General features: G+C 53.8%; 1 protein-coding gene across 4 annotated transcripts in view; it reads right to left on the bottom strand.

Annotated features, from left to right (window-relative positions):
- The window catches only part of GSG1L (GSG1 like), a 201,910-nt gene extending 185,396 nt beyond the window's left edge, over positions 1–16,514 (bottom strand). Inside the window, exon 1 of one of the 4 annotated variants that reach the window (XM_025854098.2) lies at positions 16,088–16,514. In XM_025854098.2, coding sequence (XP_025709883.2) covers positions 16,088–16,442 — 355 coding nt within the window. In that variant the 5' untranslated portion in view covers positions 16,443–16,514. The remainder of the gene's footprint in view (positions 1–16,087) is intronic. The other 3 variants (XM_025854096.2, XM_073888102.1, XM_025854097.2) reach the window with 3 other exon arrangements.
- Positions 16,515–24,594: the final 8,080 nt, after the last annotated feature.

Raw genomic sequence — 24,594 nt, 5'->3', positions numbered from 1 at the left:
TGTTTATGTCCCTAAGAAAGCATAAACTCTAAACTCTATAACCAAGGCTTGGCAGATTGGAGCTAAGACAACAGATTTCATTTGAGGAGAGCTGCCAGCAAAGCAGTCCAGTTGAAATGGGAGCCACATACAGACAGGAAGGATCATAAGGTCCCACAGATACAAAGGTAGAGTCACCCATCGGAAGCAATGAAGGGCAGACCCAACCCTGCAGAAACCTGAACCAGCAACGCAGAGTGTTAGGGACACTGACCCCGAGACACTTAAACCTCTGCCCAAAGGAAGACATGACTTAGGGACATAATGAGACCCAACTCAAGAGGTGGAGAGGATCTTTCTTTCTTTTGTGTCTCTGCTCCTCTGGGCTGGAATTGAAACTGGGTCCTCGAGCCTCCTCTTGCCTTGGTGGAGGCACCACATGGCCTACCCTTGAAGTAGAAATGAGATCGGATGTATTTATAAATGTTTTTGGTTAAGATGCTCCGGGTGTACCAGAAGACTGAATCTAACTATACTGCTCTCGCCAGATATGCACATACCAGAAAGACATGGAAAGTTAAAATGAAAAGGCTAGAGAGAGACACATCAAAGGGATGCAAATAAAACAAAGCTGGGTTAGCAATATTAAAATATGAAAAAATAGAATCCAAAGCAAAAAGCATTCACTAGGGGAAAACAGTCATCTTATCTTGACAAAAGATAAAATCCACAATTTCACAATGAAAATATAACTGTCATGAATCGTTCTGTGATGAATAACATCGAATCAAACTTTATAAAAACAAAAACTAGCAGAGACACAAGTAAAAATGGAAAGAATTCTATAGAAGGGAAAGACTTTGACCTACTTCAGCTTTTGCCACATCAAGACAGCAGAGAAATAAACAAGAAAGTCCTTGATTAATACTAGCTATAGAGCTGCTTTACCCGACACACAGGGACTGTCCCTGCTTTTTCAGGGACATTTACCAAGACACTGCCCAAAAAATTCTTAAGGATTATGAAGCAGAAAGTTCACTGGCCACTTTATCATTCAGTAAAACCAGAAATCGATGCCAAACATTTCAGCAAATAAGACAAAGCACTGGGAAATTTTTAGTGCTCTACTAAATTATTCTTGCATTAATGAGAAACAAAATTGAAGTTTCAGAACCATTAGAGACAAGGGTGCCTGGGTGGCTCAGTCAGTTAAGCGTTGCCTTTGACTCAGGTCATGATCTCGGGGTCCTGGGTTCGAGTCCCGCATCAGGCTCCCTGCTCAGCAGGGAGTCTGCTTCTCCCTCTGCCCTCCCCCTGCTCATGCTTTCTCTCTCTCTCCCACTCTCTCTCTCTAATAAATAAATAAAATCTTTAAAAAAAAAGAACTGTTAGAGACAAAATTGTGATTTCAGAAAATCATTTCAAAGAAAGCAATGTATTTTGAAACTCACAAGACAGGGCCAAAGTGAGGCTCAGAGGCAAACTCATAGCATTAAATGCATTCTTTTTTCTTTTTTTCTTTTTTTTTAACTACAGAAACAAACTTTTCAACTCAAATACTTGAAAATGCTAATAAAACAAACCCCAAAAAACTGAGCCAAAGGAAAACAGGTTGTATTCAAAAATTTAAACAAACAGAATTGAGAGAGAACTGATTCTTAAAAACAGGCATGGGGGGCGGGATGGGGGGAGGGCAGGGACCATCAAACAGCCTGGCAAGACCTGGGTTGAAAAATAAAGAGGAGAAGCTGGACCAAATTATCAGAGTCTCCAGAGTGAGGATGTGACATCTCAGCCCAGGTCCTACGTAAGGCTTTCAAGCCAGTCTGCATTTTCTGGAGGGTCTGAAAAGCAACGTTCACCAGGGCTCCTATCACACTCGGCAGACTCCAACAAGAAAAACAAGAGAAAGAAAACTAAAATCCACAGGACAAGGAGTACAAAAAGGAAACCAATCAAAGAGAGACTTTTCCTTTTAATCCTAAGAAAGTGCTGTGCTAAATTTTACTCAAGTCAGTTCAAAACTCTTGATGAATAAATTATTTCCCAAGAAAACACAACTCACAGAAAATTGACTCCATGGGTAGAAAACCGAAGTGACCCACCACTAAGGATGGACTGCTTCTGCCTACAATGCTCCTCGCCCCCAGAAGGCTGCCTCCCTTGGCTCATTCGGGTCTGACTTCAAATGGCACTCCTTCAAGGAAGTTTCCATGACACCCTATCAAAAACTCTAATCTCAGGCACATCTGGGTGGCTCAGTCTGTTAAGCATCTGCTTTCGGCTCAGGTCATGATCCCGGGACCCTGGGATCGAGTCGCGCATCGGGCTCCCTGCTCAGCGGGGAGTCTGCTTCTCCTTCTCCCTCTGCCTGCCACTCTGCCTTGTGCTCTCTGTCAAATAAATAAATAAAATCTTAAAAAAAAAAAAAAAAGCAACTCCAACCTTGAGTGCCACCTCATGGCCCTGTTTTGTAGCACTTATGTCTCTATGAAATTACTGAATTATCTATTATTATTTTATTAACTTATCTATTCTCTCTCTCTCTCTCTCCACTGGGATGTGAGCTCCTTGCGAGCAGGGACCTTGTTCATCAAGTTCTCCAATATTCCTGGTGCCCAGCAGATAAATGCTCAGTAAACAGGCTGAATGAATGAGTGAATTAATAAATAAGTAAATGAAGACTGAAGAAGACAAGACAGCCTCCAGAAAATCCTTCCAAATAATCTCTTATTACAAAGGAGGATAAATCTTTGAAAATGGGAATAACTGTCCCAGAAAATACTTGAAGGTCAAGAACAACTTGGCTGACAGGTGAGGGTTCATATATGGAAAGATGACCATGGGTCTCCAAATTCTGCTCCACCACAGTTAGCGGGAAAATGAAAAGTCACAGAGATGTGTTGGGCTGGTGCAAGCGAGAACCCATGTGGAATGAGCCAGTCAGCCTTCACTCCTGCATGGAGTCCGATTGTTTCCCCAACCCCTGAGTCCCAGGGTCACTCTGGCCTGAATTTGGTGCTGCATGGCCAGGATCACCAATAAACCTGTTCTCGTTGCCTAGGATGTCAGATCTGTGAAGACAAGGCCTTTGTCTCTTTTGCTCACCACCAAACCCACAGTGGCCTTAGCAAGGGCTCAATAAATCTCAGTAAAATGCACAAATGTATATACAACCTCTTGTCTGTTTTCCTGCTCTAGAATATAAGCTCCACGAGATTAAAAACTTCCTCTGTCTTGTTACCTGCTAACATCCCTGCACTTATAGACAAAACCTAGCATATAGTAGTTGCTCACAAAACTCAATGAAAGAATGAATAAGAATCTCAAGGCTTGGGGCGCCTGGGTGGCTCAGTCGGTTAAGCATCTACCTTGGGCTCAGGTCATGATGGGATCGAGCCCCGCATTGGGGTCCCTGCTCAGTGGGGAGCCTGCTTCTCCCTCTCCCTCTGCCCCTCCCCCTGCTCATTCTCTCTCTCTCTCTCTCTAATAAATAAATAAAATATTCTTTAAAAAAAAGAATCTCAAGGCTTCCCATCAGAGTAATTCCAACTGTTCGTTTCCTACCCATCCCAGGAAAAGTAGCTTTTTGGGAAGCGGGGAAGGGCTATTTTTAAATAACTGTTCTTCTGACAAATCGAGCAGAAGTCATGAAACTGAAGGTCAAGGTCCGTGGATCTTTAAGGGATAACAAAAGGCCAGCAGCTAGAAGCCAGGGCCAAGAGGAACCAGTCCGGGTCCCAGCGCCAACTCTGCAAGGAGTCATTTTCCCTGCAGAGACTGAGTGTCCTTGTCCATAAAACAGAGTCAAGGTAGCTCGTGATTCTCTGAGAATGGGCTGCCTGTCACTGGGGCATTTGAGGTCCATGAATGTCAGGAGGAGAAGCGTTATAGAAAAAAAAATTAAGCTGAGTGTTGGAAGAGGGTGTGCTGGGAGTGGGGGTCACAGTTTTAAACAGAGTGACCAGAGAAGACCCCACACATTTTATTAGTGAGGAGGTGGGAATCTGGGAAAGAGTGCTCAGGCTGAGGGATCTGTAAGTGCAAAGGCCCTGAGGCAGAAGCATGCCTGGGGGTGGGCACAAAAGCCCAGCAGAGGAAGTGAGGAACAATGTAGTGGGACAACAGGGACAACTTAGGTCCGGTTCTGTGGCTACTGGGAGGACTTTGGCTTTACCCAAGTGAGATGAGACCACTGGAGGGACGTTATCCAACGTGTACAGGAACTCTTAGCAGACTATGGGGCACAAGGGGAGGCAGGAAGGACAGTGAGGGGGCTGCTGGGGTCGTCCAGGCAAGGGATGGTCCTGGCTCAGCCACGGTAGCAGAGAGAGGGTGAGAAATGTTTGGACTCCGGATATGTTTTTCAAAGAAGCCAATAGGATGTGCTGATGGATTGAGTGGTGTGTATGTGTATGTGTCTTTTGTCGTTTGTTGAGATGGGGCTGAGAGGGGCAGGGTGCAGGTGTGGTAGCCATCCCTGCCGCCATCACCAACCTTCCCAGCTTCCCGCTTCTAGGCCCATGGTAGGACGGCCATCCTCCAGCCCCTGAGGGTGTTAGATGCGACCTTGGGATTTGCTCTGGCCAATGGCAGGTGCCACTTCTAGGCAGAAACTCATCCCACGCCCTGGCCTCAGCAGCCATGGAGGCCTGGAGATGGAGCCTCTCTTATCCGGGTCCCTGAGGAGGACAACATGAAACACAGTCGCCATGGCTGTTTGAACCTTCCCAGGTTTGCAGCTGGTTACGGCAGCACGACGCAGCCTGTCCCCGGCTGGTGAGGGCGCGACAGCAAGTGGTTAGTGTGGGGTTTGTCCATTCCTTTCAAACCCCCAAGTGGAGGCAGCAATGGAGTGGTGACTCGAGACTTGTGTCCACCCCACCCAACTGTGCTCCGGGGAAGGTCTCCCTCCCTCTGTGCTTCTTCCAGGACCACCCAGAAGAGCTCTCACATGGCAAAGTGGGGGGGGTGCGGCATGAACCGGGGGGACAGACAGAAGCAGGGAACTGAGCCTCTCCCTCCCCTTCTCCAGAGCTGGACCCTCTGACAGAGAACACAGGGTGGACAGAGGCCCGGAGAGAAGGGAGGACAAACGGACACAGACAGAGGGTTGTGGAGGATCCACAAGTGTGTCCCAGAGGCGACATGGCGCAGATCCAGTTGGCTTGCTGAGAAGCTGCCTCCCACAGACTGAGTTTCCTAGCTTGCGAATGACTGACAAAAATAACCTGGGACAGTTTGGAGAGGCCCCCCCAACAGGGTATGGGTGGAGGGAGGAGGGAGACTGGGCGAGGGGCTGGCCCTTCCTCCCCCCCACCCCCACCATGCCCAGGGCCGAGGGAGGAAGGCCTGGAAGAGCTGCCCTGGGCAGAGCCGCAGACTCCTGGAAAAGGGCAGAGAAAGGGCCAGAGGAGCCCCCTCCTGCCTCCCGGGCTATGTCAGGCTCCCCTCTGCGGCTCCCCTCCAGCTCCTCAGGCCCGCTCCCTCCGCGTGCATGCATGCGTGTGCGTGTGTCTGTGTGTGTGTCTGTGTGTGCCCCTGTGTCTGTCTCTCTCCCTCTCTGTCCCTTCGTCTTGCTCTGCTTCTCCCCACCCCGCTCTGTCCTCTCCCCACCCTGGTCCAGCCATCACCTTGGACCCAGTCCCTGGAAGGCTGGGACACAGGACAAGGCCCCCACAGCCACTGGCCGTGCCCCCAGCGGGGAAGTGGGCAGGCCGCGCACCCTGCAACCCAGTTACCCCAATGGCCTAGGCAGCGTGCAGCCAGGCCACCTTCCACATCTTACCACCATCACCAGCCGATTAAAGTTCAGGTCCCTCATGTTTGTTTTTGGAGCTGAGGGACTGTTTGGGGGGCAGGGATTCTGGCCTTTCATGTGGAGGAGATATCAACCAGGAATCCCTGGAAGGAGCCCATCCAAAAAACCTGGTACCACCATTACCCCCACTTTTCAGATACAGAAACCGAGGACCACGTTTCCTCTGAAAACTCGGAAGATGAAAACCTCCTGCTTGCTCTGTTCTAAACCATGGTCTCCACCAGTGTCCCCACCTAAACCACACGTTCCTTAGGATCTGTGAGGTCCATGGGACAGGCCTGGGGAGCCACGGGGGCTCCCCGCAGGCCAGGAGGGCTGTCTGACCCGGCCCCATCACGTTGTCCCCCACCCCTCCCCCTGACACACACACAGCCAGCCTGCCCCCCACCCCCGCAGCCTTCCTCAATGATTCCGTGGGGTTTGAGCATTTCCAAGGGAACATGCACATTCCCAGGATGGGGAGACACTGGGTGTCAGGTCTCCGATCCCAGGGGATTTCGCCACTTCCTAAGGACTGTTTTGTCCCGCTCCTGGGACACCACAGTGAGAAGCTGAACGTGGTCTCTGGTCTGCTCCGAGGTGCTCACTTTGGGATGAGAGATACAAATCATAAAGAGGCACGGAAATAAATAAAAAGCTCATTGCAGGGAGCTGCCTTGGGAGGAGGCGGAAGCTAGGGCTGGGGGTTGAAGAGGCAGAGACCTACAGATACAGGGGAAGGGAATTCTGGGCGAGGGACGGGCAAGAGCAAACCCCCCGCAGTGGGAAATCAGCTTGGAGCATCCAGAACTGCAGGGAGGCCAGTAGCTCAGAGCAGAAGCGGAGCGGAAGGTGGTCCTGGGAAACAAGAGAGCAGGAGGCAGGGGGAGCCAGCAGGCAGGGGCTTGGAGGGAGGGAGCCAGGCCTGCCCACTGCCTCATTCCCAGAAGCAAAATGACAGGGCTGGCTCTGAACGCTGGTGCCCATGCCCGCCGTGTTCCCCAAAACCCTGGGGAGCTAGTTAGAAATACAGATTCCAGGGCCTTGCCCCAGACACACCAAGCAAAAAGTCCAAGGGCAAGACCCTGGGGATCTGCATTTTAACAAGTTCTCTAGATGAATCGGGGGCATAGGCCAAGTTCGGGAAACACCAGGTGGATCAGAGATAGCCTGATGTGGTCTCTGGGGATGGACCTCAGGAAACTGTAGGCCAAGTGGTGTGTTTGGGGGGATGCCTTTCTCTGTGATGCAGGCACCTGGTTTTATGCCAGCATCATAGAGCCCCAGAGCCCCCAACAGTTAAGAACCCCTGGCCTCAAGCACAGCTGCAGTGTCTTGGCTAAAAGAAGGAGGCCAGGGATGGAGGGCATGGCCACAAAGTCCTTCGGTTCCCACATGAACCCCTGCTGTGTCAGGAGGGGCATCTCTGTTCCTACATGACCAGCATCTACTGCCCCTTTTACTAGGACCAGCCCCGGAGTCTGAAGGATGCCTGTGATAGAGCGATTGCTTTAATAACCCCAATTCTTCCCACTTCCATGTATCCATGCCCTTGGCCACCATAACTGCAGCACCCCCACACACCGACTCTGGGCTCGGCCATGTGACTTGCTTTGGCCAATGGGATGTAAGTACACGCGGTGTCCACAAGGGCTGGAAGAGCACCACGCAGTGTGGCTTGCTCCCGCGTTCACGTCTCTGACACAACCATGAGAACGGCCCAGGTTAGCCTGTTGGAGGATAAGAGGCCTGGGTTGCCTCCATCATCCCAGCCCCCAGCCAGTGACCACCGCACGTGAGTGAGCCCAGCCCAGCCTAAGTCGCTGAAGCACAGATTCAAGCTGAGTAAATGCCTGCCACGGAGGCATTTATTGTTGTATGCCACAGAGGTTTTGTTGTTAAGCAGCGTTACGTGGCAAGAGCTAACTGCTACACTCCTCTCACTCTCAGACCATGTGGCTCGGGCAGAGACGTCTTCATCTCCTGCCCCCTGGGGTGTGACCATGTGACCAAGGGCACAAGTGACCAAGGCCTGGCCACCCACTTGGGCCACACTGATCGGTTCAGGGCTGGGGACGCAATCCAGTTCATCCTCCGAGAACCAGTTCTGGGACTTTTGTTTCGACCTTGGGAAGGAAGACCTTGCTTTTCCACTGAAGTTCTTGGAAGGACAGGAGGGAAGCTCAAAGCTGTCAGGGACAGCCACAGGGGAGGGTACACTTGAGAATGAAGCTAATCCAGAGGAAGGCAGAGCCAAGTGCTGGAAAGACAGATTCCCAACAACCCTGCTTGATCCAGCCACGCCACACACCCAGACTCTTCTCATGAGACTTTCTATGAAGAGGCACCACAGGAGTGGCTCAGTCCGCAGAGCGTGCAACTCTTGATCCCAGGGTTGCAAGTTTGAGCCCTAGGTTGGGGATAGAGATTACTTTAAAGTGCTGGGGGGACACCTGGGTGGCTCAGTCAGTTAAGCGTCTGACTCTTGGTTTTGGCTCAGGTCATGATCTCAGGGTCGTGAGATCAAGCCCCGCATCGGGCTCCAAGCTCAGCACAGAGTCTGCTTGTCCCTCTCCCTCTGCTTCTCCCCCCACTTGTGCTATCACTCTCTCTCTCAAACAAATAAATAAAATCTTTAGAAAAAATCAGAATCTATAAAAAGAAAGACCATAGCTCCTTATTTATTTATTTATTTATTTATTTATTTATTTATTTATTTTGCTCAAAGCCATTTCAAATGAGTTTCTCTTGCTTGCAGTGACTCCTACAGTCCTGGCCAACAGGATGGACTCCTTTCTGGAATGTCTGCCCCAGCACCCTCCATTGCCCTGGCTCCCGGTTCTGGCCCTCTCTCCCACAGGACTGGTTGTGTAATCCTACCCCCCTCCCAGAACACAGCAGACGGGACCAACTGCGGCCCCCTGCACCACATCGTCCCATCAGATTCTGTCTCAAGACTATGAACCAACGGACATAGAATCAAATCTTGTTACCAGCAAAGCTCGGCTATAGAAATTGCAAACTGGCAAGAGGGTTTGCTCGCCCCCTCGGAAGTGTTTGCTTTTGGCCTGCAGCAGGGCAGTCTTCTTATTTTTTAATTGAATCATTTCCCAAATTTTAACAATTTCCTAGAGATCTCCTAGAAATTTCCCGGAGATTTCCTAGAAATACCTGGAGTTTTGACAAAATGGACAACGGGGTCCCATATGGGCCTCCACCCTGCAATGAGAATGGTCATCTGGGGCTCAGCCGCTGCCCTTCTAGTGGAGGCGGATGCCCCCGGTTCCCCACAGCCCCCACCACCCCCTCTATGGCCCTCTCCTGTTGTTCCGGGCTGGCCCCTGTAGGATTTTAGTTGGCGGGAGGGCCCATCACCTCGGGCCTCCAGGAGCCTGGGTGGCCTTGGCCCTGACCTGCAAGGCCTGGTGATTGCGTCTCCACCTGGACACTGTGGGGGGCAGTAGCCCCCCATGAGGCACGCCTTTTCCATATCGGGGCTTGAGTCTGCTTCTGTCACTTGGGACCAAAAGAGCTTCAACACCACGGTCCTGGGGGCAACACAGAGAGGCCCGAGGTCATAGCATCCCCAAAAGCCTGGTCCTCCAGATTAGAAAGGGGCAATGAGCACACCGAACCCCTCCAGCTCCCCACAGGGTCCCACGGAGCACTGCGTCTCAGGAGCAGAACAGAAGAGAGGAGAGCGAAGCAGACTGACTGACAAGTCTGTGGGGATGACGGGCACGGAGCACAGAGCCGGGGCCTCTGGCTGTACCCAGAAGTCCAGAGAAGTTCTAGAATCCCAAATGCATTCAGCACACAGTCACTGCACCCTCACTAAGTGCCAGCCCGTCTAGGTGCTGGAACGTGGCACTCTGTGACACAGACCACGTCCTGCCCCCACGGAGCTGGCTGGGGAGCAGGGGAGAGAGGTCATAAGATAAACGAGTATGATATGTAGTGGGTAACACCACAGTCACAGCCACAGGGGGGGAGAAGGTGGGAGGGAAGTGCTAGGGCGGGGGGTGAGGTTGCTGATTGAGAGGGCGTGATCAGAAGGCCCCTGGGAAAGAGGACCTTTGAGCCCAGACCCGGCCTTGCAGACACGTGGGAGAAGAGTTCCCAGATGGCAGGAACAGCAAGTACAAAGGCCCTGGGGCAGGAAGGCGTTGGCCTGTTCAAGGACCAGCAAGGAGGCTCTTGGGGCTGGGGCGGAGTGAAGGGGGTGCAGGAAGAGAGGTGATGCAGGTACAGGCCCTGGAAGGCGTTGGCCCTGAACCTGCGTGAGACGGACTGCACAGTGGACGGAGGTGATCTGACTTGGGTTTCACCACTGGGTAGAAAGCAGACCATGGGGGCTGAGGGCAGAAGCAGGGAGCCCAGGGAGGGCCTACTGCCCTAGTCCGGGGGCGGGGTGCCAGGGCACAGGCCAGGGCAGCACTGTAGGGCCTGGTCGGCAGGGGCTAGATTCTGAATGAAGAGCCGGCAGGACGAGATGGAGACAAGAGGTCCAGAGGCACCGAGGAGGACTCTTCCAAGGCCGGAGCCCCTGGAAGGGGGCAGGTTGTGTCCACAGTGAGGGGGTGGCCTGTGGCTTCCCGGGAGGGCCCACTGCCACTCCCATGGGATCCCGGGCCCGGTTGTTCACAGACCTGCCAGGCTTTTGAGGAAAGCCACAAATCCAGATGTTTCCGCCAAGTGTCTCCATTTTCAAATGTTGGCGACTCATTCCAAGACCGTAAACACTGCGGGGCCAAAGGAAACAGATGGGACGGTTCCGAGCAGACCCCGGGCCATGGGGTCAGTCACAGCCCTTCCTGGGTGTTTTCGGTGCGCTGACAGAGCACCCACACCATTGGTTTTACCTCCAGCAAGGCTGGTGAGACGGCTCTGACCGTCCCTGCGTCCCAGCGAGGGCGAGCCCCCAGCCAAGGCCACACAGCAGGCGAGCGGTGGCATGGGGGCTGGGGCCCCGGCTGTCTGTCCCTGAAGCCTGTCATCATGGGGCGCTCTGTTGCCTCCGCCATCCAGACAAAAAAACACACAAAACCTTCCTTCTACACATGAGGAAAGAAAAGGCCAGAAAGGGTGGGAATGGGACTTAGCCAGAGCCACTCGGCAAGCAGGCATCGGAGCCTGGGCTTGAACCTGGGGCTCGCGACTCCGGTGCACAGCTCTTCTGTTGCAGGAGCCCAGGGAGCCTGAATGAGTTGCGTTGGTGGGGGTGGTGCCGCACAGAAGGCAAGAGCCAAGTTCTGGAACCTTCTGCCTAGGTGCCCATCCCAGCTCTGCCGCTGGGTAGCTGTGTGACCTTGGGCAAGTCACTTCATCTCTCTGTGCCCCAGAAAATAGGTGTAACCATGGCACTAGGCTGTCAGTGAGCTGTTCTGGAAATGCAAGAAAACAACACTGATCTTGGCTTAGAGCCACGCCTTTCAAAGTCCGAGTCCTCGCCCATCGGACGAGCCTAACACAAAGCCCATCTGATATTACACTGACACGCTCTCAGCGCTAGAAGCCTCCTGGGTGGGGACATCATATCTGTCCTCATACTCGTGAAAAAGGTAGTGGCCTAACTGAAGGGAACAGGCAGAAGAAGATCTGGGGTTTTCTGTAGAAAAGAAGGGGAAGCAAGAAAGGGGGGCTCAGCTAGGGGCTTTCTCCTCCTGCGTGAGAATGGCCCCACCCCACAAGCACCTGGGTGTGTAAAGGCGGGGTGTGTGTAGTGGACACCTCAGTGAAAGGGGAGGTGTGCCCGGTTGGCCCCCTGCCTCACTGCAGGGGAAGAAGACACTTGGAGCCCGAGAAAGTGCAACCGTCCTAACAGCAACCAACATTCATCCCACAAATGTTCGCTGACCACCTACTGTGTGCCAGTGTCCTCAGCACTAAAGAAGCAACAGTGAATCAAGCAGATAAACGCAGATTCTGCCACCTTCACGGAGCTGGTGGGCAATACACAAAACAGACGAGGTAAAGTCCATGGCAAGTGCTAGAAGAAAAAGCAAGCAGGAAACGTGTGGGGAGATCAGTTTTGAACTGGGTGCTCAGAGAGAGCTCAGCACTGACTTGAAGAAGTTTCCAGAAATAGATTTGCGGCCATCTAGGGGAAAAGCATTCCAGGCAGAGGGAAGGGCCAGTGCAAAGGCTCTGAGGCTGAGTGTGCCTGGCGTTTGGGGGCCAGTGTGGAAGGGACCATCAGTGACCACGATGGGGGGGCAGGGGAGCCCAGAGAAGTGGCACAGCTGGGGAGGAGCCATGGGAGGATGGGGCTTTGACTCTAAGTGACAGCAGGGCCACCGGAGGGGGCTGAACAAAGGAGGGACAGGATCTGGCCATTGCTGTGGGGCTGGGTGGAGAGCCTACTGAGTGGGGTCAGCGAAGGAAGCAGGGTGACCGCTGCAGAACTGTACGGGAGAGAGGAGGGTGGCGGCCCTCTGGAGGTGGCAGGGGGCACTCACACACCCAGCAGGTGTGCGGCACCTTCCCCACACTATTTCCCTGAATATTCCCACCTCCAACCAGTGCCACCTGCTCTGATCCCCGTTCTACAGGGGAGCAAACTGAGGCTCTTGCCCGAACCACACTGCCAACAGGAGACTCGAGAAGCTTCCGTCCTTCACAAATGGCGTTGCTCCACCCATCCCGGGAGAAACAGTGCTCCTGCTTCCTGTGACCCGTCCCTCCCTTCCCTGCGGCTGCCTCAGTCCCACCTCCCTCCAGGCATCCCGGCAAGCCCTCCTCCACCCTGCCCTGCCACCCCTCCAAGACTTCCCGAGTCACCTACTTACTCAGGTTCAAACACATGCGAGATGAAGCCCAACCTCACCTGTGCTCCCACTTGGTACAACCACACGTCCCGCCAGCCCATCTCCCCACCCCCAGACCTTCCCTGTTCCTTCTCCAGATCTTTCCTACGCTGCCCCCGCCCCCAGGATGCCAACAACGGGCAACCACACAGCCCTTCTGAGCATCTAATACAGAAGAGAAATCCAATTTGCGTGAAGGGCTCGGGCTAATTCTGTGTCAAGGCCAAGCTCCCTTTCTGTTTGTTGAAGGAGGTTAATGCTCCTTCTTGGAGGAAGGAGAAAAGCTTTCTTTGTGCCCGGTCTGGTGAGATCGTGTCTGTTTAGGACAGGCTGCAGTTTTCTTTGTAAACGCTGTAGACTTTTTCATGTGGGTAAAAGGGCTTATTAGATTTTCCTGTGGCTGCCCAGAGCGGGGAGAGGCTCTTTTGGGCACAGAGAGAAATTACCGAACAAGCGGTGGAGAGGAAGGAACACTTAGCAGCTGCTTCTCACGGAGAGGTCAGGATTTCATGGTTGGTGTTTTCGCTGGGGTGAACGTAAAACGTTGGGAAGGAAAGCAAGCCGTCCCTGTAGTTTGGGCGGGAGGGAAAGAACATGGTCCTTGATGTTTCAGGGGTGGGGAGAGAGGAGCGCAGGATTTTTTTATGGGGCGGTGGGGGTGTTGGGGCATTCTTTTTCCTTCTCCTCAGTAAAAAATAAATTACAAAATGGTCACAGAACACAGAAGAAAGGTTGTCATAGCAACAAAAGTTTGAGGCCAGGTACTCCCTGACATCCTCACAGGACCATGGAGGTGGTGGTGAGGCAGGATTTGGGCATTGTGGGATCAGCCAGGGAAACCATCCAAGCTGGCGCAGACCTCCCCAATTTCTCACCGGCTCTGACAGGCTGATAACTATTTTCCAAGCTCTCGGGGAGGAAAATTGTGATTTTCTGGGAGGGGCGATCTCTAGCCAACAGCGATCAAGAGAAAAGGGAAAACTGTGGGTTTGTTTTATTTACCCAACAAACTAAGCACCCGTGTTTTTACGAACAGAGGACTGGGGATGAGGGTCTCTGGTGGAGAACCCCCCCAAAACGGTGCCCGTCCCGGATCCCCCAACAGCATCATTCACTTCACCCTGATGCCCTTCTCTCCCCGAAGATAATCAGGGCCCCCTCACCAGCTGGAATGCCTGGACAAAAACCTCCCTGAACCCCCAATTCCTCATCTGAAGAGTAGGCACCCTAGGAGGGCCTGCCACGGAGGTGTTGGCAAGGAGTCAGCAAGATCTGGCAGGTAAGAAGTTTAGCAGTGCCTGGTGCGCATTAAGGGCTCAATAAATGTAAGCCAACATTGCTTTAAATGTTTTTCAATTAATGATTTTTAAAACTGCTCAGGCTTAAACATCCCGTGTCGAGCCCCGGATGAGTGACACAGATGCGCGCTGCACAGGGAAATCACCACAAGAGGTGGGGCCGTGACCTTCAGGGAAAAGCCAGGAGAGACCCCAGTGAAGAGACCCAGCCAGCCATCGGTGGCCGGGACACCCCACAGAGGCAGAGACTGGACCACTCCAGAGACGCAGCCTTGGGTTGTTAAGTATGTGCGTAAAGGAAGGACAAGGAGGCTGTGCTTCTACACAAAGGAGAAACTTGGTGACAAGTGGAGGTGATGTGTGGGGGCCTCTACCCCAAAAGGTGCAGATGTTCCCCAGGATAAGACATTACGAGGCCTCCGTGGAAAAGATCAGGGTCAGACTGAGTGGAAAGCAGAAAATTTTAGCCAAGATGCCTTTTGAGGTTCTTTTTTTCTTTTTTTACATCCCAGAGTAAAGATGTGAGTTCTGAGTGCACATCAGAAGGGAGTCTGATGGAGCGAAACTGGTCAGAGGTGGAAGCCTATTCAAACAGAGGGTGTCTGACAAACGGCTAGCATCACGCAGGTGGTCACAGAAAAATTCAGCAAGCACCTCCAGAGGCAAGGCAGAGGGCACGGCACCCCAGGAAACCGCTGGTTTATCATCCCAGGCCCTCATCCAACATGAATCCCACCAAAATGTACCCATGACCTCCTATGCACTAGATGCTACCCAGAGGCTGGGGATGACCGCCAACCAGGCAACCCAGGCCCTGCCCTCACAGGGACATCCTGTGGAGACAGGGGACAGGAGGCGAGTGACCAGAGGCAGGATCCAGAAAATCTCAGGTTGTGCCAAGCATGATGAAGAAGCTAAAGGTGGTGACAAGAGACAAAGTTAGGGGACCCTGCCTCCAGAGGGGCTGGGGAGGTCTTCTCTCCGGAAGACCCTGCCTGGCAAGCCGGGTGGGGACCTGCCAGTGGAGTGAGGAGGAGCCGGCCAGGGAAGATGTGGGGAAGGGAATTCCAGGCAGAGGGAGCAGCCTCCTTGGGTTTATTTTACACCTTCTTGTCTCTCTGTCCTTTAGACAACCAATCAGGCCAACAGCTTGTTCAGAGCAAACTCCGTTGTCACCCACCCCCATGGACATCGGGGTACCCACATGGACCACGTCCCTGAGCGCAGAAGAGCTGTGCATGCACAGACTTTTAACCTTGGGGAGAGAGGTCAATTCACTCAAGAGGGTCCCCACGCCCCGACCTAGAGCACAATACGATCTGGGAGGTAGTGGGTGGTGTGGCCCTGCACTGCCCCCTCCCCCACGGCCTCACTGCCCGCCTCGGGGGCACTCACTCCGCCCTGGCTGCCCCGGGGCGGGCACGGGAAGAGGAGCGAGGCAAAGGGTGCAGTTTGATCGGCCTTCTGAAAAGTCACCCCACCACCACCACCACCAATTTTGATCCGAGCCGAGCCCAGCGGTCCCGCTTTCCCGCCGCCTCGCCCCCCTCCCGCTCCATCCTCTCCCGGGCGGGGGCCAGGACACGAAGGGCTCCCCGCCGGGAACCCACCGGCCTCCCCGCACCCCCGACTCTCCTGCTGCCCGAGCTCCGTCTGGGAGAACGACACCCCCCACCCCCGCCCCCGGCTCCGGGGATCTGCGGTGCGGAGCGGAGCGGGGTGGGGGGGGGCGCCTCGGAGCAGCAGTCGGTGCGTCCTCCCCTAGGCGGGACGGGCGGGGAAGGGGGAGCCGGTGCCCCGCGAACGAAGGCGGGGGAGGGGGCGAGCCCAGAGACGAGTTCTGGCGCGGAGAGGAGCGCGCGCCCCGCCGACCGGCCGCTGGGCTGGGTGCCCGGGAGACGCGCCTCCCCGGGGCGCGGCGACGTCCCCAAAGGCGCCCGGCGCTCGGAAAGGGCAGCAGCTCTGCCCGGAGCCCCGGCACGGCTGCGCGTCCCGGCCGCCCCCCACTCTCCCCGGGCCCGCTCCCGCGCGCACCCCGTGCCAGGGCGTGCGGCCGAGCCCTGCGGAGCGCGGGGCTCCTCGGCCGGCCGCCGGGAGGGAGCGCTGGGCGGGGGCTCGGGCCGCGGGGGCCGCGCCGCCCGGGGCGGGGAGGGGTGTGGGGGTAGCCGGGTGCCGAGCCGCCGCCGGCGCCGCCGCTCACTCACCGAGCCCGCCGAGCTCCTCCTCGCACGAGTACCAGATGCCGGTGTGGAAATTCCTGAAGAGGAAGCGGTCGTCGCCCGTCTCCCAGCTGTAGAGCGCGCCGCCAGGGGGGCCGTTCCCCGCGGCGGCGGCGGCGGCGGCGGCGGCGGCGGCGGCGGGGGCGGCGGTGCCGTTGGCCGTGGCGTTGGCGCCCGAGTTGGGGCAGTTGGCGCGCCCGCCCTGGCCGCAGCCGGGCTTGGGGACCCGCTGCGTGCCCTGGCACCAGTGCGTGGTGAGGAAGGCGGTGGTGGCGAAGAGCAGCGCCAGCAGGTTCAGGGCCACGGCCAGGAGCGCTCGGCCGCGGCGGCTCGTCTTCATGCCGCCCGCGCCGCCGGGACCGCGCCGCCGGGGAGCTCCGCGCGCGAAGTTGGCAGCCGGCGCCCCGCGTCAGCGGCCACTGCCCGCCGCGCCCCGGGGCTCGGGCGCCTGCGATCGGCGGCGGCGGACGCGGCGCGGGCCCATGGTTCTCCCCGCCCCTCCCCGGGGTGAGGGCGCGGCGCGGGGAGCGCGGGGGGCGCGGGGGGCGGGCGGCGGCGGCGGAGCGGCTCCCGCGCGCCCGGAGCCCGGAGCGCGAGTGCACCTCGACGAGGAGCCGCCGGCGCCTGGCAGCGGCCGCGGCGCAGGGACGCGCGCCCCTCCGTGGGGAGACACCTGCAGGCGGCCGGCGACACTGTTGCGGCGCCCGCCCTAAGCAGGGAGAGGGGGCGCCCCACGCCGGGCGCGGGCGGGGGACCCGGAAAGAAGGGGCGCCCCCGAGGAGCCCCGCACCCGATTGGAGGGGCTGAGAAGCAAGGAGAATGCCAGGCAAGGCGCTCTCGGAGAAAGGAGCTCCCCGCGGGGGACGGCGTGGGAGGGGAGAGAGGGGGCCACAAACCCGGCCAGGAGGGGGCATCCTACTCAGTAGAGCGTGCTGGGCTCCCCAAGAGGGACAAGGACCGGCAGGAGGGAGCCCTAGGAAGGAGCCCTAAAGGGTCAGGACTGCAAAGTTTCCTGGGCTTCCCATAGCCAGGGAGCTTCAGGCTCAGCTGAAAGGGATGCCTTCTGCGGGACCTGGACTCGCCGGACCCATCAGAAGGGGTGTCCCTCCAGGCACTCAGGGTTGTAGAGTCTTTGGGGCTTGTGCTTTCCCTGGGGGTCACCCAGGGGGACTTAGTGTAAACCAAAAGGAAGGACTTCTCTGGCAGGTGGAAGCTCCAGTCAGCCGGGCTCTATTATGGCATGGGACAGCAGCAGAGGTGGCAAAGAAGTGCCCCACACTGGATGCCAGGTGCTGTGTATGACAAATGAGGCTTCCTCCTGCAGGCCATCCCCACTTGAGATCCAGGGCAGCATGACCCAGGGAGGTCTGGACACAAAGTTGTAGCTGCTAGGTAGGGATGCCCTACAGAGGCTGTCTACCCAGAAACTTCAAGGTTGGGGTGGGGGCAGAATGGTTAAGCATACTGACTTCAGGGGGGAAAACAAACAAACAAGAATACTGACTTCGGGGTCAGGACGTTCTGGGACTTGACCCACTGGGGGCTTTGAACATGTCACTTAACCTCTGGGAGCCTCAATACCTATAAAAAAAAAAAAAAAGAAAGAAAAGAAAAAGAATAAAAAGGGGGGAGGCCTATCAGGCTGTTGTAATGAGATCGTGCCTTTAAAAAAAGCATTAGGAGCATAGTAGGTGGTCAATAAATGCCGGCCACTATGATTAACATCTGAACCAAGATCAGTGGACCAAATTCCCACAAACCCTTTTGAGCTCTCTTGTGCAAAGTGGGATTGCCCAACTGTAAGCACCCCCAGCCCCACCTCGGCTCTGAGGTGACCCGAACACCAGCAGTGCATGGGGCCCAGATGCCCAGGGTGTACAACAATTGATTGCATGTTGATTGCAAGAGCTCATTTGAATTCTGCCCAAGCTGAGAGCTGCTCCAAAAACCCCCATCTTGTGGAATGGCAGGGCTTGCAGAAGTCAACAAAGTATGAATGGCCTTATTCGGGTGGGTGAACCTGTGCTCACGGTCAGCTGGTGGGTGACAGTAACTATGGGCAATGTCCCTGGCAGGAACTCATATGAAGGATGGCCAGGGGTCTCCAGACTCCTTCATTAGATCCCTTTTCTGGCCCGACACAAGGCCTTCCCAACTATTTTGAGTTGGGAACTCAATAATCACGGAGTTGAGGGTATGGGTTGACAGAGAAAATATATCATGGCCAAAAACCTGCAAGGACTTCAGTATCACTTTTATTTTTTTTAAAGATTTTATTTATTTATTTGAGAGAGAGAGAGAGAGAGAGAGAAACAGCATGAGAGGGGAGAAGGTCAGAGGGAGAAGCAGGCTCCCCACTGAGCCGGGAGCCTGATGCGGGACTCGATCCCAGGACTCCGGGATCATGACCTGAGCCGAAGGCAGTCGCTTAACCAACTGAGCCACCCAGGCGCCCTTCAGTATCACTTTTAAATAGGTGTGCAATATTCATCGCAGGAGTGTCCGTACACTTTTGAAAATCAGTCCCTCAGATGGAGGCTTGTGACAATGGACATGTGGGCAGGACTAGGTGACCTTCAGGCTAGGAACTCTGTCCTGGGCATTCGAAGCCAGCAGATCCCAACCGAAATATGTCTCAGGGATCACACCCTCTTCAGAAATACCCAGAGGAAGCACAGAGGGGGGTTGCAATGTCCTTCCACTCGTTGAGCACGCACTGGATGCTCAGAACCGGGGAGAAAAGAGAACACAAACATTAATACCTATGATGTAGGGTATGCAAGTGTTAAAAGCTAAGGGCAGAAATAAAGCAGGGGGCAGGGATAGAAATGAGGGGAGCAGGTTGGGATTTTAAAGCAGGGTTTCGAGAAGACCTCACTGGGAAGATGACATTAGAGCCAAGGCCTGAAGGACAGTGGGAGCAAGCCACAGGGACATCCCGGGAAAGGAGTTTCCAGGAAGTGGGAGTAGCCAGTGCAAAGGCCCTGAGGTAGACCGATAACTCCGAGAGCAGTGTGGCTGGAGCTGAGCGGGCAGCGAGGAGAATAGCAGAAAACAAGGGTGCAGAGGTGATGGGGAGAGGGTGAGGATCATGGTCTGGGTACGCCCTTACGAGGACTATGGCTTTTACCCCAAGTAGGGTGGGAGCCTCAAGCGGCTCTGACCTAGGGTATAACAGGACCTTTCTGGCAGCTGCGTGAAGAAGAGGACCAGCTAGGGGCCAGTGAGTAACTCCAGGCAAGGTAATGCCGGTGGTTCTGCCCAGGGGGGTGGCAAAGGCAGTGGAGGCTCTGGGTCCATTTTCAAAGCAGGTCCAGCAAGATTTGCTCAAGGATCAAACATAAGGTGTAAAGACACCCCTGGGCTGTTTGGCAGGAGCTCCTCCAAGGACAGAGTTGCCATTTGCTCAGACACAAATCCTTACAGATCTGGGGCCACGCAGGGAAGATCAGAAATTCTGGCTGATTCCTCACCAGCCTTGTACTCAAGCTGCAGATGAGATTGAAACAAATGCAAACTCCTTAGGCGACCCCTTGGAGAGGACAGGTATTTTCAAATAGCCACTAACAGGTGAAATCGCCTTGGCTGTGGCCAGGTGTTAAGGAAAACTTGGTCGTGGCACCTGTTAAAGACAGCAAGGCACGCTTTCTTTATTCAAGGGGCCACAGCAATGGGGGGGTTGGCCTGAGGGGAGAGAGATGGGGCTCAGGCCACAAGGCAAAGAGGGGGGCTAGAGTGGAGGCGCAGGGTGGGGTCGATGGGGGGAAATTACTAAGAGGAAACGAGGACAGCTAGAGGGATTCCCGCTAACCCGACTTGACTGGACTCTCACCGGCAGCCCCGGGTGAGGATGAGGAATCTGAGTGGGTTTCAAGGGTGAGGGATTCGTGCTAAACTGACCCAGTGGGATTCTGGCTAAAACGGGACTAAGCCGGCCAAGGACAGAGCCCAAGGTCAGGGCCTGGTTAGGAAGAGGGCTTAGTGGGGCCTGACCCTGCTTTTGTCAAGGAGAGTCTATGTCAGGAGTGAGTGGGGGTGGTTTTAAGGGGCCCAAAATGTGGTTCCCCTCTCTTGAGCCACCGCCATAGGCCGAGACCTCCCGTTTCCCTGCTGCACCCACGCCCCCCATCTAGCTCCCTCCCCTGCACTTGCTGCCACAGGGATGAGCCCAGCTCCTCTGCTTAACCTCCTCCCTCCATTGCTTGCCCCAGGACAAAGTCTGAACGCTGTTCCAGGTCCTTCTGAGATGGGCTCCGGCCTGCATCTCCAGCCACTTAGCCTGCTCCTCCCACCGCCACGGACACCAAACCACTTTGCTGCTCTGACCAGCGGGTGCTCAGACCAGATGACCTTAGGTCCCTGCCTGCCTTCCTCCTTCTGCTGGAGCGCCCTTGCTCTCCTTATCTCGCTGTCCTTCGAAGGGCTGATTAAACATCACTCCCCTGCAGAGGCTTACCTGGCCCTGCCCAGCCCTCCTCTGAGCTGCAAGGCCTGTGTCCACACCTGTCTCCCCGGCAGGCCTGGGGACCCCTCAAGGTCTCCCCCACTGACAGCCTGCAGGCCAAATTTGGCCCATAAGCGTGTTTTGTTTGGCCTGCTTGGGCTTGCCTCCACAGCATATCAAATTTTCATGAGTTACCAATGCTCAGTAATCATGAGATTTCATACAAAAATCTAGACTTCTAACTTCTTTTTTTTTTTTTCAATTTGTGGAGGCTGTTTATTGGACTTAACTGCTTTAAGAAATTCAGTAAAATATTCTGGCTTTACAATCGGATGTCCACAAATGAGCGCGCATATTGTTTTAATGATAACTTTGACTGTTATCATGACAAGATGAGTACATTCTTCTGTCCAATTGTTCACAGTAAGTCCTCCAAGTTGCAATATAGCTTGATTTAAAGCAGTTTTCCCAGAAACATCTAAACAAGAAGAGCATGCAACCAAAAGCTCATATTCTACTCTGAATTTACTTTCAAACACTCCAAAAGTAACTCTATCCCCTGTCTTCAAAGCCTGGAAAAGGCCATTCTGCATTTTTTCCTCATTGACAAAGCTACCATACTTAGAATTATCTTTTATTGTCAATATAGGAGTCTCATCTGTTTGACTCAGGTTGGTTACAGAAAAGTTAGCAGTTAACACAGCATGATTTTGACTGATTGATCACCTTCAATTAGAATGCCACAGTTTTTCCGTCCAACAATGTATTCGACACCAGTCAAAAGTCTGAATGGTTCTTGGGCCGGGCCCGCGGCGGGGAGCAGCTTCCACATGGGTCTGGGTCCTCTGAGTCTCGGCCGACTCGTGAAGGCGTAGCCGCAGCTGACCAACGTGTGCGGCCGCAGCTCTAAACCTCTAACTTCTTTTGCAAGATCAAATTGTGTGCCCACACCAGGCCTGCATCCTGGCCTGGTAACTATTGGCAGAAGTCCCTGTGCAGGGGACATGAGAGGCCACGGTCTCTCTGGGGCCCTTCCATCCTCAGGGACGCCTGTGGGGGCCCCGGGGTGGGGGTGCACATTTGAATCTAAGCACCTGGAATCAAAGCCCAAAACATTTTTGATAAAAACCAATCTACGGTGCTAAAAGTCAGCATGAGGGTTTGCTTGGGAGGTAGCCTGGTGATTGGGAGGGCCACGGTGGGGGGCCTCTGGGGGCCACTCACACACAGGTGGGTTCAGTTTATGAAAACTCATCGAGCTGTATAGTTGGGAATTGTGCACTTTTTTATATTCAACAAAATTGACCAGAAAAAAAAATGTTGCTATTCATAATGAAATTACTGCTTTTCAGGAAGTATGACTATGCATTGAAAGGACACGGCCCACTTGCATTTTGCTTCTGACTTTCCCTTGGAGCGGGCTGATACAAAGACATTGGTTGGCTTCTGGGCCTCCTAAGTCCCTTCCTATTTCCTAAACCTTTAAAATAGAGCTTGGGAAACCAGAGCATCCCTGGCCACTGGGCCCTCCTAGTTATAGCAAGGGATTAGTCAATTAACAATTATCGGTGAGGTTTTTTTTTAAAACATTCATTCTCAAGGTATCTAAGCATAATACCCTCTCTATTCCTCTGGTAAAGACACTACTCCAGGCTTTCTGTGAAAGTACCCCCCCCCCACTCCCATCCCGGTGCCGGAGGCAGCTTGCTGCTCGGGGCGAGTGTTCCCAGGGGAGGAAGGGACCCTAGAGCTCCGTGCAATCAAAGAAGTCCCAGGGGGTGGGTTCTCCCAAGGAGAAAGGAACCAACTTCATCAGATCGGCCTGTTCTTTGAAACTGTCTTAGCTCTTCCAACAACTGTTCCAGAAGAATTATTGGGCCCCTGCTCTGTGCCAGGCATTCGGCGAACATGACCAACCAGGTCCGTGACTGTGGGGCTCATGTTCTTGAGAAAAAGACAATGATAAACAAGGACGCCGCTAATAAACTCGAGAAATGCACATGGTAGTCTATACAGTCTGATGCAGCAGAGTCTATGCAGCGGAGTAAAGGAAAGAGGGAGCAACTGGGGGGTCTCGCTAAGGGGTGGGGGCGGGAGTTGGAGAGTGTGAGGTGTTTGGTTGAGGGCGGAAGGTCTGAATTTTCATCTGGGCTCTGCCACTTCTGGGCCACACCTGTCTCTCATCTGTGAACAGGGGTGGGGGAAGGGAACGCCAGCATGAGCCGAGCGTGGGGACCCAGGGATGGTTGTGGAGCAGGAGCATGGTGTGACCGGAGCTGTGTTTCCAGAAGGCCGCCCAGGAGGCCAGCAGGGGATGAGGGGTGGTGCATGGGAGGTGAGGCATCTTGAAGATGTGTTAGGCTCATGCCACACACTGAAGCCAGCTCTGAGCGTCGGTCAAGTCAGAGTCTGAGAACATTTATTTGGCACCAACTGTATGCCAGGCACTTTGGCCAAGGAGATATCGCTGAACCCTTATGGGGCTCTTTTTTTTTCACATTTTATTTTTTTTAAAGATTTTATTTATTTATTTGAGAGAGAGAGAATGAGAGATAGAGAGCATGAGAGGGAAGAGGGTCAGAGGGAGAAGCAGATTCCCTGCCGAGCAGGGAGCCCGATGCGGGCCTCGATCCCGGGACTCCAGGATCATGACCTGAGCCGAAGGCAGTCGCTTAACCAACTGAGCCACCCAGGCCCCCCTTTTATGGGGCTCTTACAAAGAAACTGAAGCTCAGGAAGGAGCAGGGCAGGGGTCAGAATCCAGGGCTTGTCTCCCTGGCGTCTTTAGGTGAATCAGGTGTCAGCCCTACAGCCCAAAATGAATCCCCCTTCCTCACTCACTGCCCTCCTTGTTCTCAGCGCTCAGTGGGATTTTCCTTGGTCTCCAAGGTCTAAAGCTGGTTTGGAAGACTGGGGAGAAAACAGACGTTTTAAGGTGTCTCCTGGACCAGCCCCTTCTTGGGGTGTTTTTTCCGAGCGGACCTTCTGAAGCTGTTGTTTGCTTCCCTCTGCTGCCCCCTAGAGGCCAAGAGGAGCACAGCGGACCTTGCTTTCCGGGACCAGGGAGGAAGCCCCCCCACTCCCCACCCACCACCACCAAGTTAACACTGCCTGGGGAGAGATCTTGGGGCAAGGGACCTGGGACTCCATAAGTGATTAAGAGCAGAAATCTGGAACTGAGTATCAATATTTATAAACTCCCTAGTGATGCACAAATATATCACGAATAGTATAAAGCATATATATAAAAACCAGAAAAATTTAAAGGGCATAAAGACTAGATCAACACTACTTTACATGTTTCTATTTTATTTACTAACAGCATAACAGACCTTTTGATTTTCACTTAAAGATTCTTAATGGTTTTTTTACTGCTTGCAATGCAACTGCGTGTGTTTTGTTTGTCGGTTTTTGAAAAGCATGGGTTAACACCACATTGTGGTGGGTCAACACCACGTTGTGGTGGGTCAAAGGTCTGGTTTTATGTAAGGTTCTTTCCATACTTGATTTGAGCAGCTGTTAAAGCTGAAAGCAATGTTGAAATTTTGATTTATACAAAGATTGATAAATCCAAATGGAAGAAGGGGCTTGCAGGTTATTCTATCTATGTATTGATACTCACATTTGAGTCCCATTCACAAAATAGGGAACCGTCTTCGGTGAAATTTGGCCAGGATACATCCATCTTCCTTGATGTCCATCACTTAGTCTTGTAGACAAATCAGCAGATTGGTATTTGTGTGTTTTTAGCAAATGGATTTAAGTCTCCCTAAAAGTTTTCTTTTGAAAGATTTTAGAATTGGTTGAAATTTTCTGTTTTCAAGTTCCTAAAGCCTGCAGACTCGGGGAGTTTTTGAAGGAAACATACTTTGATTGCTTTTAGGCAACAAAAGCCCCTAACAATGGAAGCATTTCCAAACATCTGCTTTCAAAATGCTCTTCCTAACACCTGAGTTCCTCTCAAAAAGTAATTAGTTTCATGCATTGTTTAAAAGTCACCTTCTTGAAAAAGCAGATTAGGTGCATTGTTTTGGGGGGGACAAATAGC

This window comes from Callorhinus ursinus, unplaced genomic scaffold, assembly GCF_003265705.2.
Source record: "Callorhinus ursinus isolate GAN/ISIS: 27379988/994484 unplaced genomic scaffold, GSC_fseal_2.0 scaffold87, whole genome shotgun sequence".
Lineage (NCBI taxonomy): Eukaryota > Metazoa > Chordata > Mammalia > Carnivora > Otariidae > Callorhinus > Callorhinus ursinus.
This window is presented reverse-complemented; position numbering and strand designations above follow the sequence as displayed.